The sequence below is a fragment of the Xyrauchen texanus genome, chromosome 26 (assembly GCF_025860055.1).
Source record: "Xyrauchen texanus isolate HMW12.3.18 chromosome 26, RBS_HiC_50CHRs, whole genome shotgun sequence".
Taxonomy (NCBI): domain Eukaryota; kingdom Metazoa; phylum Chordata; class Actinopteri; order Cypriniformes; family Catostomidae; genus Xyrauchen; species Xyrauchen texanus.
In genome coordinates this window covers 17,509,911-17,524,965 of record NC_068301.1, presented here as the reverse complement: position 1 = coordinate 17,524,965, position 15,055 = coordinate 17,509,911, and the positions used below count along the sequence as shown (strand labels likewise).

Genomic DNA, 15,055 nt, shown 5'->3' with positions numbered 1-15,055 from the left:
ATAACTTATTTATCCTCCTCTATCCTGCCTCTAGTGTTACAGAGCTAAAATAATTTATGGAGATGTAACCAAAAGCATTATAAACTCTTAAGTTCATTATAGGTGTGTTTATGTATGGGATTATGCATGTTCTCTTAAATGTATCCGAGTTGCAACTTTAATGAAAAACCTGGAATTATCAGTGAATTTTAAAGTTGTGATTTCCAGGCTTAGAAGAGTTATGGAAATGTATCAATTATTCTTGAAGACTTTAATAAATATTCTAGTTATGCTGGATTTACGTATAATTTAATTTTTTTTATTTACATGTAAAGTAAGGCCCCTCGCTCAACTGATTGGTCATCAGCAGGTATGTTAGAAAATAAGCACTGATAAGAATAAAGTCAGGCATTACCACCTTTCTGCATGCCTGATAAAGGTTGTAAATCTGAAATGTCTCTGTATTAAAAATGATTACATATTCTTTGCAAGCAAATGTGTGGGACTTTTTATTTTTCCTGAAATGTCTTGTACAGTAATCACAAATGCCTGAAATATGTGTGTGTGTGTGTGTGCGTGTGCGTGTAGGAGGAAGTGCGTCAGTCTGTTGCCCCGACTGAGCCAGTCCAGTATTACTTCACATTGGCACAACAGCCCAGCTCAGTGCAGGTCCAAGGACAGCAGCAAGGCCAGCAGGTTGCTACTCCCACCACACTACAACCAGGGCAGTTTATCATCGCTCAGCCCCAGCAGGGCCAGGTAATCCTCATGTACTCGACACAAACTGAAGGACACCATATATACTTTTTACTGCATTTACTCCCTCTCATGTTGTTCAAATCTGTTTGACTTTCATTTGTAGAGCTCAAAAAGAGATGTTACTTCGATTGTTTGGGACTGACAGCCTCTGTCGCTATTCACTTTCATTGCATCTTTTTTCTATACAATGAAAGTGCATGGTGACTACACATCACATCTCCTTTTGTGTTTCACAAAATAAATCTTTAGATTTGGAATGAATTGAGGGGAAGTAAAAGATGAACGAAATTTCAGATCTATCCCTTTAAAGGGAGGTGTAGAAGGATCACCACCTTCAAGTTTGCCCTTGAAATCACCCTAGGGTATATTATACTACAGTCTAGTGTACACGTACCTGAAACTTTATCGTACCAGCTCTTGCACACAACCCACACTTGAGCCCTGCTTTCTCTGATCAGCCAATTTCAGGATAATTTGAAACATGATTGAAAGCCCAGAGGTGTCATTCGCACATTGCTATCAGGTGAACAGCAGAGAGTCCAGGCACTCGTGTAATATCAGTTCAGTCTTTCAGCATTTCTCTCTGCTCGTATTTGTGTTTTTTTTCTTCTGCACTTTTGCTTTATTTTTCTCTTTGTCCCAAGTTCTCGTTTTGTGACTATTCTGACAGTTTATGCGCTGTGACAGTAGCCTCTTAAGAGTTTCTACGAAAAGAAATGGGCCGTGTTACAACATCTACTATATTCAAAAAAAAATATTTGCAATTTTAAATGTTGCTTGAACAAATATTTTTGTAGTCATGACTACTTTTGAATGGTCATCAATAGCAAGACAGGCACCAAAGTTAACCTGCCAAAAACCAGACCCCTTAGGTGCAACGTTTCTTTCCATTCTGTTTTAATTCCTCCACTTCCAGTTTGGGTGTGCTCTTCCTCACTTTGCTTTCTCACTCTTCTCATCTGTGGTGGACCTCATTCTCTCTGAGAGTCAGTGCTGCTTCAGCAAGCCTGCAATTTGCTGACTTGTCAAAGTTGGTCTGCTGCAGTCACCTTGGAACACGTGGGACAAATGTGTGTATATAAATGTATACAGAGAGGGGAAAGAAAATTAAGAAAGTTAGGTGAGAGAAAAACAGGGAAGTGAATAACTTATGCAGGAAAATGGAGAGAACAAAAACTACATTAACTCTTTTCCACGTGTTTATTGAAGTATTTAAACTAAACGAGTCATTTTGGGACCCATTTCACCATGTACTCTATTTAAACACTGCTTTTTACAGTGTAAGTAAACTTGGCTTTTAGTGAGGGGGAGAGTTTAAATTCATACCTGAGGATAGGGAGATTGTTTAGCTTCATCTAAAGCATCTTTACCACCTGCTTGGTGCATTGTTGCCTAAAATGCACCACTTCTATCAACTGTCAATATTTTTTACATTTCACACCACAGCACAGCTTTCACTCATCTCTGCTATTTTTTCCAGTTCTGCCTCAATTGAGGCCTGTTCACAGCAAATAAGATGCGACTAAAAAGTTTAAATTTACGAACAATTTTTTTGCACCCAAACCTTTCACAGTGTATCCAGTTCCATTTAGCTGTTTGTTTTTCAAAAAAAGAAATAAATATTATTGCCATCCAGACAATTAAAAAATGGCTGTAGCTTCAAAATGAAAACAAAATAATGGATTCGGTGTGGCTTTAAAGTTGCATTATTTCATGCCATATATTTGGATGTGGTGTGAATGTGTTTCGTTTCTGTACACACATTTTAAATTTCTTTGCACTTTCGTGGCTTTTCAATGCATTGCCTCTTATTCACAGCGCTTTTTGTTGCTTTTTACTTCAAGTTTGACTTTGCACGTTGCATGTGCTTGCTTGTGTAATGTTAAGTCCACTCTCTTTCTCTGCCCCTCTCTCTCTCTCGCTCTCTCTCGCATCATTTCCTCTTCCTCAGGTATTGCAGGGAACGACAATGCAGCAGCTTCAGCAGGTGCAGGTAGCACAATCACAGGTGACCCCTATTACGGTAAATATCCCAAACCCCTAAAATCTTTTTTATTTCCTCAAAAGTCCTTGTCGGAGACACAAAGGAGCTTTCTTTTTTTAGGCCAATTACGACATTTGAATAAGAACTCTGATTGCAAAACAGTACAAACAATGGTCAAAACAATTCTGCCTGTTCTGGGAGATATACTACATCGGATGTATTAAACATTGAACAATGCAGCAAACAATAGCAGGTGGTATGGTAATACAGGGCAGGTGGCTGAAGGTCAGTCGGTGTTACTGGCTGTTTGTATTTTATACTGTGTGGTTGGAAGAATTCGTTTTTTAATGGACCATTTGCAGTTTGATGATGTGGTATATTCGAAAGGTATTATTTTATAGCTTAGTTGGTTTAGATCCTGTACATTGGGGCAGTCCTTAGTTTAGCAGTAGTCAATAGAAATTTTCCCTCTTATGCACTGATACTGCAGCCTCTGATTTTATTGATTAGAGCTCCAATCTTGTGGTTACTGAAAGTGAGACTTCTACTCTTTCTAAATGTTCTATCAAAACTGCCATTACATATGAAAACATCAATTTGCGTAAGTCTGTAGTCCCACAAAATCGTTAAGGGTTCAGCCACGATATCTTAATCACAAACATCCTTTCCTTTTGGTAAAAACTCACTGGAGTCTCTTCTCATGATATCATCTGAAGTCTGAGTTTACCCTTTGGCTTTGGAGCCTAATATACTTGATATAATAGATTTGATATTTAAAAGTAGAGAATTCACCCTGTAATGCTTTCAGCCATAAAAATTCACTGAGTTGGTTACAAGAGTGGCAGATGTTGAGAAACAAATTGATTATCTGCAGTCATCGGAAAGGGAATTATCCGCTAATCCGCCCATGACCAAAGTTGATTTGGAAGGTATTTTGGAAAATTTTAAGATTTGGAAACTAGGAATAAAATCTAAATTGTTGGAATTCCTGAGCATGAGGAGGGCAGAAATATGGTGAAATTCCTAAATGAGCTCTTCCCGAGACTGCTCGACATAACAGGCCAGTAGCTGGAAATTGAGCTTGCTCACAGAGTACCGGCTCGCAGATTTGCTGACGGAAACAGGCCAAATTCAATTCTGGCCAAATTTCTGAGATGATCCGATAAAGATCTTGTGTTGCGCCAGGTGAGGTTCAAAGGAAAGATTTCTTGGAAGAATCACAACATTTTCTTTTTCCCTGACTTTGCGAATTCGACAAGAGAGAAACTTGATCGGTTCAAGGAATGTAAGAAACTCTTACATCAACGTAAGATCGCTTTTGCACTGATGTTTCCGGCCAAACTGAGAATAGACACCAAGGATGGCTGCAAGGTATTTTTGTGCCCTAAAAAGCACTGTCTTTTATAAAAACATGTGTTTCCCATGTGAGTGGATCGACTCACTGAACATGCACTCAATTGTTGGAGGAAGTTGGCGCCATTTTTGTTTCTTTTTGTGTTGTTTCCGCCTAGCGGCTGGAGTTTGTTTTGTGGAATGTTCAATTTGTCAAGGGACTTTTGCATTGGTGGAAGATCGCTTTTACACAGAAGTTTTCAACTAGAATGAGAATGGACACTATGGGTACCGCAAAATTTCTACATGGCTACTGTTATGAGCACACCGGGCTTTCCCTCCCCATCAATCTCCTGCTCTCACTCACCTGTGTTTAAACCATGTGCACCTGCAACTTATTATCATCTTGTTAAGACTGGCATTTAAACCTCACTCACACACTCTGTTGGCATCTAGCCTTGTTGTGAGGTATCTCAGACATCCCTCTTGTTCAGCTGCAGTTACATTTTCTCTGTGTTACTGACTTTTCTACGAATTAGGCGATAACGCTTGATCTACTTACCCGGATTATCCTCACCAGTTTGTCTACGATCCTCTTCAGACACATCAGATAAGTTAGGTTGTGATATTCAAGTTTATCGCATATCTACTCACCTGTTGGAAACTTACCTGTTCAACTACGAGCACTTCTGTATGCTCAGGAATCGTGATTTTGAAAATGCTGAGAATTCCTTGTGTTTGTATATACTTACCTGCTCCATTATTTGTGCACATGACTCACCTGTGATCCTGTTTGATGTTGAAGATACCAGTTTGAGCACATGATGTGACATACCTGTGATCCTGTATGATATTGAAGTTACCAGTTTGAGCACATGATGTGACATACCTGTGATCCTGTTTTATGTCAGTTACCTGTTTGGGCATCTGTTGATTTAGTGATACTCTTGTAGATTGGTGCCGTCTGCCTTAGTTCCCTGTCTGATTGTAGACTGTGTACTTAACCATCTGGGGTCTGAGGGTTGTTTGGTCCCTGGAGAAGTTTTGACATGCCTTGACATTTGTGCTTTTTTCAGTTGCTTAAAAACATATTAATGGCTAAAGTCTGATAACACTGTATTCGACACAAACTGGGCTACAATAATATGTGGGCAACATGTGTGTACATGTTTGTATTTTTGAGAAAATAACGTTTATGCATGGTTTTTGAAAAAAAAAAAAAAAACATTTTAAGTAATTGAAATAAGGCCATATAACACATACTCAACATTTGTCCACAAGACTTTTGAGAACTGGATCTTGTAGCCTAAAGTGTTTGCTACAAAATTATGTGAAAACCATCCTTATCACTCATTCATACAAAAAAATATTGTAATTGAACTTTTGTAAGACACTTTTAGTGTTAGAATAGTCATATGCGAGGAGGCGTGAACTAACATGAATATTGATTGTAATTAACACCTGAGGAGACAAAGACCCCTCCCCTGGGCCTATCACTGAGGAATGTGACAGACTTAATGATCAAAATCAAGTTAAGTTAAAAGAAGTAATATGACTATACATTTTCTTTACATAAAGACTTGACTTAATTTTAGACCTACACTACAGTTTAAAAGAAGTCTTCTGCTCACCAAGACTGCATTTATTTGTTCCAAAATACAGTAAAAACAGTGATATTGTGAACTCTTTTTTCAATTTAAAACAAACAGTTTTCGATTTGAATATTTTGTAAACTGCAATTTGTGATCAAAGCTGAATTTTCAGCATCATTACTGCAGTCTTCAGTGTCGCATGTTCTTTCAGAAATCATTATAAGATGGTGATTTTCTAATATGGACATATTTAAAGTGCATTTGAATAATTTAACCGGAACAGATATTTGCAAGCACAAGCATTGATTATAATGAGGCAGCATAAACCCTAGATAAAATATAATCTAAACATTCATATTATTTTTATATCATATTACATACCATATTTATATCATACAGCATACAATTTAAATACCTGCTTTAGCCGAAACAACATTTAAATGTAACTAAATCTTGTTTATTAGGACATATTTCAATACTCTGAATCCTGGCTGGCTAGTCTGGAAACAGTCCCAACAAATACAAATTCAATTGATCTAAATCTGAAGCTTTGGCTTTGACAGTGTACTGTCCAGTAACAGTCTTCCAGCCAGGCACCTTCCAGTGGCCCAAACATGGCATTAAGTATTTTGGAATTATTTTCCCAGGAAATTTGTCTGATTTAGTCAAGAGTTAAATTTGATCCTTAATAAAAAAGTTTTCGAATGATGTGGACTTCATTACATTTATCGATGATTTGGAAGGTTGATATTATTAAAATGGATTGTATTCCAAAATTCAATTACTTGTTACAATCTCTCCCTGTAGATGTCCCCCTCTCTTATTTCAAGCAATTTGATAATATAGCAAAGTCCTTTATTTGGAATGGTAAGCATCCCAGGTTAAATTTCAATAAGTTACATGGGGCGATTGACAAAGGTGAGTTAGGCCTACCCAAGTTTTTTTTTTATTATGCATTCGATCTCAGACACTTGGCTCATTGGTCACTTCCAACTGAGAGAGCCCCTCCCTGGTTTTGTTTTGAAAGGGAAGTTCCTGCCCCTATCTCGCCACTGCAAACTAATCAAGTCTGCATCTAGAGACGCAAGGGTTCACCTTATGCAATTTAAGATTTTAAATCGATTTTACTGGAAACTCTTAAAATTATATAGGCTTGGTCTTAAATACACACCCACCTGCTGGTGTTGTCAGTCAGAAGTTGGAGACACAATTCATGTCTTTTGGGTGTGTGTTTAAGATTCAAGATTTTTGGGTGAGGGTTCAGAGTTATTTGTGTGATGTTTTGGGCACTCATATTTTACTTTGCCCCATACTTTGTAATTTGGGCGATAGGGCGGTCATAAATTTGGGGGACAAATTACAAAATTGGGTTCTGACAAGTGTCATGATTGGCAGACAAGTCATTTTAAGGTGTTGGAAGTCGGACTGAGCATCATTTCCAGAGTGGAGTGTGGAGATTGGGAGGGTGGCAGCTTTTGAAGAAGGGGTATCTAGAGGATTGGGTAATTTGGATTTGTTTATGGGAAAGTGGGGCAAATATCTGGCATTTTTGGAGGGTTCTCAGGGAGGGACAGTGGAGAGAGAGAGAGAGAGAGAGAGAGAGAGAGGTGTAGATGCTATGTGTGTGATTTATTTATGTAATATTTGTTTTTGTGTGTCTATAATCATGTGGGACCACTGGGGTGTTCTTGTGGGTGGGGTTGGGGAGTGAAAGAGGGGGTTAAGTATTGATTCTGTTTATAAATGCTCTTGCTTTTATTTGTTAATATATTAATCAATAAAAAATAAAAATAAAAAAAAACAATGGATGATTGTAGCACAAGCTCATCACATAATTAATTAATTACTTATGTAGTTGTATCCGAATAACGAAAATGGTTGTGCATTTACACCTTTGAATGTGGTCAAGTGCAATCCAGTCACCGAAAACGCACAAAATTGCAAGGTGTAAATGGGGCCTAAGTAATGTACACAACACTGATTATGACATAATTGTATTTTTTTGGGAGAACTTTTAGGGCAAAGTCATCATGTTGATAATTTAAAAAAAAAAGACTGTTATTATTCACAAGGAGTCAAATCTGCAGTTCATATCCCCTCTACTTAATGTTACATTAGGTCACTGTGCATCTCAAGCCAGAAAGTTGTACTGCCTAATAAATTGCTCTTGCCTATTGGGTGTCAGTTCCTGAAGAGGAGAGATCATCTGTCACACCTCTGCAGTCAGCGCCCAGGTTTCTCTGCTCAAAGAGAGAGGCCTGGGATCACAGTCTTGCATCTCTCGTCTTTCCTTATCACTACTTTAGTTTCACTTTTGTTTGGAGGCATTCCCAGGCCACAGTGCAGTGTTACTTGTATTAGCATTAGCATCTATAAGAGACTTGAAAGGGACACAACAGGATAGACAAGGTGAAAAAAACAACACAAATAGATGTTTGAAGCTGAACTTCCACCCTCAGTGTTTTCATATTCTCTCTTTCAGAGTGCTCCAGTGACAATGCAGGTGGGTGAAGGCCAGCAGGTGCAGATTGTGCAAGCTGCTCCACAGGGTCAGGCACAGGCAGCACAGTCTGCTGGACAGACTATGCAGGTTATGCAGCAGATCATCACCAACACAGGAGAGATCCAACAGATTCCAGTAAGAAACTAATTTATGATTCTGAATATTTTAAATGGTTTAAAAGCAACATATTGTAGTAAAGGCATTTGAGCACATGGGTGCTAAACGACAAACCAGACTTGAATGGAGCTGCTAGTTGATAAGAGGTGAATGTGTGCTCATCTGCGCCCCCTTGTGGTGTTGTGCAGGTGCAGCTAAACACTGGCCAGCTGCAGTACATTCGCTTGGCTCAGCCAGTCTCAGGAACACAGGTTGTTCAAGGACAAATACAGACGATTGCAGCAAATACTCAGCAGGTAAAGCATGAAACCTTTAAGCAGACAGATTTTAAGATGTCCTCAAGCTATTGTACTGTATATTCCATGCAGTATATTTATACTTTATATCATAAATGTAATCATGTTGATTTGTTCTTAGATTTCACAGACGGAAGTACAACAGGGTCAACAACAGTTCAACCAGTTTACTGATGGGCAGGTAAAAATTAAGTGAATTCACTGACTACAATATCCTTGAAATAGTTCACCCCTAAATTCTGTCATCCTTTACTCCATGTTGTTCCAGAATTATTTGACTTTCTTTCTCACCTAACATTTTGTGATCCATGGAAGAAAATCAGTCTCATGGGTTTGAAACAACATGAACTATCCCTTCAACAATCCAACATTTCTGTTATCTTTTTATTTGGCCTAACTTGCACAGTTACTGATTTAATTTAGGTTAGATCAAACAATCCAGTTACACACTCCCTCCACGTCTTTTCCTGTCTCCCTACAGCAGTTGTATCAGATCCAGCAGGTGACGATGCCAGCAGGGCAGGAGCTGGCCCAGCCCATGTTCATTCAGTCCACCAACCAGACAGCCGACGGGCAGGTCACCACGCAGGTCAGCGCGGACTAAGTCTGCCTGCCCTCTTCTCTGCTGACCCATGGAGCTCCCATCACCACCCATAGTGAAGGAGTGGAGCTGTTACACCATCTTCCACGCAGTCAACCGCACTGAACACTCCCATCCAACCCTATCTACAACCATATCTGACTTCAGTCCTTCAGCTTTTCTTCATCTCATGCCATATTTCGATCAAGTTATCTGACTGGTTTAATTCAGCAGTTGGCATACAGTTTTAGATTTAAGCTTCATTTGTTACAGTACAAAATACACTTACTGCTTTTAGCTGTGTTACACTTTTGGTCTGCTTACTACAGTCTTGAGTAACAGAAGGATCAGTGTATTGTGGCAGAAATCAATTTTGCTTTCTGCCATATAAATTTTAACTGTATGTTTATGTCTCTTGCAATATGGCTAAAGAGTATTTGATCCCACTGTCTTCCTCGCTATTTGCCTAGAATGTGTCATTGTTCCTTAGTTAAATGTGGATATGGATAGAGATTATGCTTTAATTTTGATCTCAGATCCGAATCCCGATGTTAAGCCTATAGAGCAGGAGGGCATTTCTCAGCTGTGGGACATCTTTTTTTGGTTGTATGTTTTTAAAGCCCTCATCCATTTTGATAGATCATGCCATCTCATGATGTGTAGACTTTAAACTTGATAATAAAAAAGCCATAATCTACACATTCTGTACACATGTATCTCTGTAGTTTGTATAACTCTGTTATTCACTAGTAATACGTGTGTTGTAGTAGTACCTTGTATAGTTTTGAAATTTTGCTTGCATTTTATTTGTTATAGGGCTTCTTTCTACATGCAAAATGGTCTTTGTGTGAGTGTGTGTGAACATGTGCTGGTAATTGATGTGCTGTCTGTGGGTGTCTTTCCGGGCACAATTTAGGAAGACCTCTGCCCCCTTGCAGTTGAGCTGCTCCACTTTTAACCGACTTGTAAAAACAACATTAATTAAAACCCTTTTATATACACTCATTTTGAACACCAGCTGTAACTTGGTTTCTTTTTTTTTTTTTTTTATTGCTCTCTAGTTTTTCATTTATATTATCATAGTTGGTCATTGTTGTTTTGCATGTAGTTATGACTACCAGCATGATATGCAATACCTTGCTATACATTTTATTTTTGTGTTCTTTTTTTGTAAACAGACCTTGGTTTGTGAGAAAATTAAAATGTGAAACATTTTGGAAATTTAGTTTATGTTGTGGTGCAGTGTGTAGTGCATTTGCTTAGTACTCATGGTGCTCTTGTCTTTTGGATTGAAAAAACAAAACAAAAGCAAGTTTCTCCACTGATGGCCATTCAAAATTAGTTGTGTATTCTGACTATAGTATATTAAATTTGCAATATATTATACTAGCTCTTTCACTAGTGACCAATTCTTGAAGGGCTCTTAAATGTGTGAAATAAAAAAAAAAATGTCCTTGTCTGCTGAAGAAAAATAAAAAAGTAACTGAATGCCCATAAAGTATATCAAGTTCTTCCTTCATCAAACAGAGTACATAATCTGACAGTACTTGATAGCTAAAGTCCAATCCAAGGCAAATCAGTCCACTCATATTGGGAATGATCCTGTGCAGCTATTTTCTGTGGATACATGTCAAATAAAAGTACAGCTTGAATGAAGAATGATTGAAATATCCAAAACGGTTGGTTACGATCAAATAATATTTCAAATTGCAGTAATATCTGATAATAGAAACATTAAGTATTTTTCTAAAGCTCCGATCACATTAACAAACATATAAATGTATTTTTCTGGCTTGTCCAGCTAACGTGCATGTTCATTCTGGAGTTGACTGACAGGCAATGTATGTACCAAGGTAATTGCCTATTTTACCTGTAAGGCGGGACTTCCTTTTCTGCACCCGTCATATTGGGTGCTCCAATTTGTCCCTTTCATAATAATACAAATGGTCTGTCTCTGCTAAACTGTCTCTGGCTGAGTACGCCAGCCAAGCAACTGACATTTTGAAGAACGGGAATGCTAAAAAGTTCTCGTCTCCTGGTATATCAAAACGCTTCCCTCTCACTTAAATATCCTGTAATGATTTTACGTGACTGAACCGTTGGATTAGCCGCGCCCCTCATTCCAAAACCCCGCACTCCAGAGATAATATTGAGACAAAAACCGAGCAAAACAGCACATTGTTTGTTCCTGTGCTGTCAAATTCAACAGTGGCACAATAGCGTTCTCAACTGACAAACATTATGAATCATAGTCTCAATGATCTGCTTAAAATGAGAACGAGAAATATGATTGACAGGTGAAAAGCGTCATGATGTATGCACACATTTTGTTAGCTGTTTACAAAGTCTACAGCTGTCACAGAGACTGGTGCGATATCTCATTACACGTATTTTATTAATATATTTAAGGGAGGTGGAATTCTTTTTGCATTCTTTTCAATGAAAAAAAAAATAGCTTACAGCACCTTTAACTTGACCCATCAAATAAAAACAAAATATAATCTATTTTATTTATGAATTTACATTGAGCGTATTAGCATTTCACTTCTCATTATTTAAAATCCCGGTTGTTTTTTGAAAATTATGACGGAGAGTGGCAATGGCGGTGTTCTGTTTTCATCACACGATGGCGACATTTCAGTCAGACGTTTAAGAATTTACGGTGCGGACTGTAATGACAGGCGCGTGATGCTGTAAAATTCCACTCTTTGTAAATAGCACGTGCGTCATCTAGTGGCATGATTGTCTGCTTTTCTCACAGCACATTTTTCAAAATTACATAAACAAACTTTAAAATTTCCATCTTGTTTTTTCTAAATGCTCTGGTTTATGTGGAGAAAATTAAACAGTTGAATCACGAGTTTGCTAGTGAATGCTAAGCTCCGTGAAGTCAGGCTGCATTCCTTATCCAGCCTAAATCTTGAAAGGAAAACGTGATTAGGAAGGAACAGAAAAATTAGGAGTGGAATGAGTCTACCCCCAACACACCCCACCCTCCAAGATTTCACTTGTGGACATGCTTAATCGTTTTATGCGGTGAACAATTACTGCATTAATGATTGTGGATTGGTTCGTAATATTTGAAATACAGAGTCTGGTGAATATCTGTGCCTAATCCTGGCATACTGGGATTTATTAACTCTGTTTGTCTTTGCTGTTGAGTTTTTTCAGGTCCAGGAATCATTTGAAAGAGAAGAAGAGATTCGTCATGAATAGGGTGACCAGATTCCTGCTTGTGAAAAACAGGAGAGCCCCCTCCCAGCAAAAATGAAATTGACGTATCTGTACCTAGGCGCAGATCAATGCGAAGTAGAGGGTGCAGCCGCATCTGTAACTGTTGTCACCATGTACTTTTCACTGGCAGAAATTTTTCTCAGTGTGCACTTGGCTTTCAAGAGTTTACTGTAAAATGCAGAGCAGTCCAATCCAAAATTAAGACGTACAAAAAGCATGGCCTTCATGAATGTTGCACTGAGTCGATATTTATCCGCTGTCCATGCTGCGCTCATTAATGAGAACACACGCTCCACAGATGCAGATGTCTCAGGCAGGCATAAAACAAGCTCCACGACCTTGGCTAAGACTCCGTTGAAGTTGATGGTCTTGCTCTCCAGCTCATGAAACCCGTCTGTCCTTCTCTCATACATGGCGTCTTGTTCATGTTCCACTCAGTGATGCAACGAGTGACTATGTTTTTCATGCAAGCCCACTCATCAATGAGTGTGGTTTCGTTAATCACAATGTGGTTTCTGCAGTAGAAGTGCTTGAGGCTGCTCTGAATGTCTTTCCACTCTGGGATGTCTCTCAGTAGGGTCCACTCAAGTTTTTCTGTGTTCTCCAATGAGCGGCTCCAATTTTGGAGGTATAATTTTATTCTTGCTGAATAAAAGTTTTTCACTGCACAAAGAAATCATCCACTCGCAAGTCACCAGCTTCAACCAGGGCATCCAACTACTTTTTAATGTCAGAAGGTATGAATGATTCCTCCAGCCTGGCCTGCAAGACTTTTCTCAGGTCATGAAGCTGCAAAGCTATGGCTGTGCACAACAGAATGAAAAGCAAAAAGTCCTTCACTTGCGTGCACCTTGTCAGATTCTGAACTTTGCTTCACAAAAGAAAATCGCTGAAACTTGGTGCGGCACACTTACTTTAAGCAGCATCCACGTGCTTTTTTGTATGAACATGCTGCAAGTTGTCAATGTGGCCTCCGTGGATGATGGAAAAGCGAGCTCCACAAATCTCAGATCCTCATTAAATGTACATGCACGCTTCCTTGACCTTTTTCCAGCCGCAATTTCATCTGTGTGAAAATTGACCCTTTAATCAGTTCACTAACTGGACATCTATTGATAAGGGATTGTGATTGGATAGTTTAATCCAATCATGTACTTCAAATAACACAATGTGGTTTTACAAGCTGTATTCTTAGAATACTCATGTGACTGAGAAAGCTGCATAGGCAATAGAGACATTTTAGAAGAGGGTAAATACGTATTTCAGAATAAGTCGGAACACTACAAAAAGTGCTTAAATACGGGACTGTACCAGGAAAAACGGGACGCCTGGCCACCCTAGTCATGAAAGACTATGAGAGGTTAAAGTTAATTTAACGCCACCATCAAACTCATACCTCAACTTAGTCTGGGGCCGGTTGCATAAATCTGTTTTAGACTAGTCTTACTAGTTAGTCGTCTAAAATGTTGGTCTTAATTTTTTCAGTCAGTTGCATAAAAACTTAGATCAGTCTAATTAAAGACCAAAATGTAAGACAGCACACCTTTGGCTAACTGTTGTTTACATTCCATTTTGCCATTGAAAATAACTGTCAGCTGAGCCAGTGGGGGGGCTGAAAGGGGCTTGAGTTGAGACTTGGTTGAAGACTTTGACTTCAAAATGGTTACAAAATGTTGTGTTTTTAATTATTTGGGTTAAATCACTAAATGTGTTCATTAAAATACATTTTGAAGCATTGTAGTCCTCTAATAAGCAAATATTCTCAGCGAATATAAAACGTTGAGCGTCCACTGTCGGCCATTTTTTTTAAGCTGTTCAGTGTCTTATTTAGACTGTCTTACTTAAGACAACTGTGAGCTTGTTTTATGCAACAGGCTTGGCATCTTTAGCTAGTCAAACTAATTGTTAGATGCAGTCTTAAGTTAATGGCTATGTTTATGCAACCGGCCCCTGATATAGAGGTAGACCGTTATATCGGTTTTACCAATAAATCAAATGGGAAACCCATCAGATCAGGCTTCATGTTGGATGTGGTTCTAAATTCCATTAAATGACCCTTGGTTGCTGTTTTTTTGCTGTGATATGTGAATAACATACACTACCAGTCAAAATTTAGACACACTTGACTGAAATAATGTTTCTCATGACCTTAAGAACCTATATATGAATTTATAGATTTTTTTAAATGGATGAGTTGTCAGTGTATAATCACGGTAAAGTAGGCAGTGTTCAGTGCCTAATATACATAGGAACTCATTCAAAACTGTTTAAAAAAGTATCACAGGAGAATTTTTTTCCCCACTACACAATTACCAACTGTGTTATTTTATAGTTTTGATGACTGTACTATTATTCTAATATGTAAATAAAATATTTTAAATAGTAATACAAAATATAAATTAGTATTTTTTTAAAATACCAACACACAGAGGCACCAAATTACTTTCCCGTACTTCATTGTACCTCGATGGTGGGATTACCTTCCCAACACTCCCCCTCTGTCTAAAAAAACCCCAAAACGCCTAAAGACACAAACTTTCCATGAGCATTTAACCCTGTACTCGAGAAAAAGAAAAAAAAAAGAAAGAAAGAAAAAATATATATATATAGTAATTATCATTATTATTATTATTATTAAAGCATCTACTAAATGAATAAATGTAAATGTAGTAACAATAA

General features: G+C 38.2%; 1 protein-coding gene across 5 annotated transcripts in view; it reads left to right on the top strand.

Annotated features, from left to right (window-relative positions):
* LOC127619890 (nuclear transcription factor Y subunit gamma) overlaps window positions 1-10,654 on the top strand; it is a 40,949-nt gene extending 30,295 nt beyond the window's left edge. For 4 of the 5 annotated variants that reach the window (XM_052092919.1, XM_052092917.1, XM_052092918.1 and 1 more), the window contains exons 6-11: window positions 568-738; window positions 2,690-2,761; window positions 8,129-8,284; window positions 8,455-8,562; window positions 8,684-8,743; window positions 9,044-10,654. In XM_052092919.1, the coding sequence (XP_051948879.1) occupies window positions 568-738; window positions 2,690-2,761; window positions 8,129-8,284; window positions 8,455-8,562; window positions 8,684-8,743; window positions 9,044-9,166 (690 nt within the window). In that variant the 3' untranslated portion in view covers window positions 9,167-10,654. The remainder of the gene's footprint in view (window positions 1-567; window positions 739-2,689; window positions 2,762-8,128; window positions 8,285-8,454; window positions 8,563-8,683; window positions 8,744-9,043) is intronic. The other variant, XM_052092920.1, reaches the window with a different exon arrangement.
* Window positions 10,655-15,055: the final 4,401 nt, after the last annotated feature.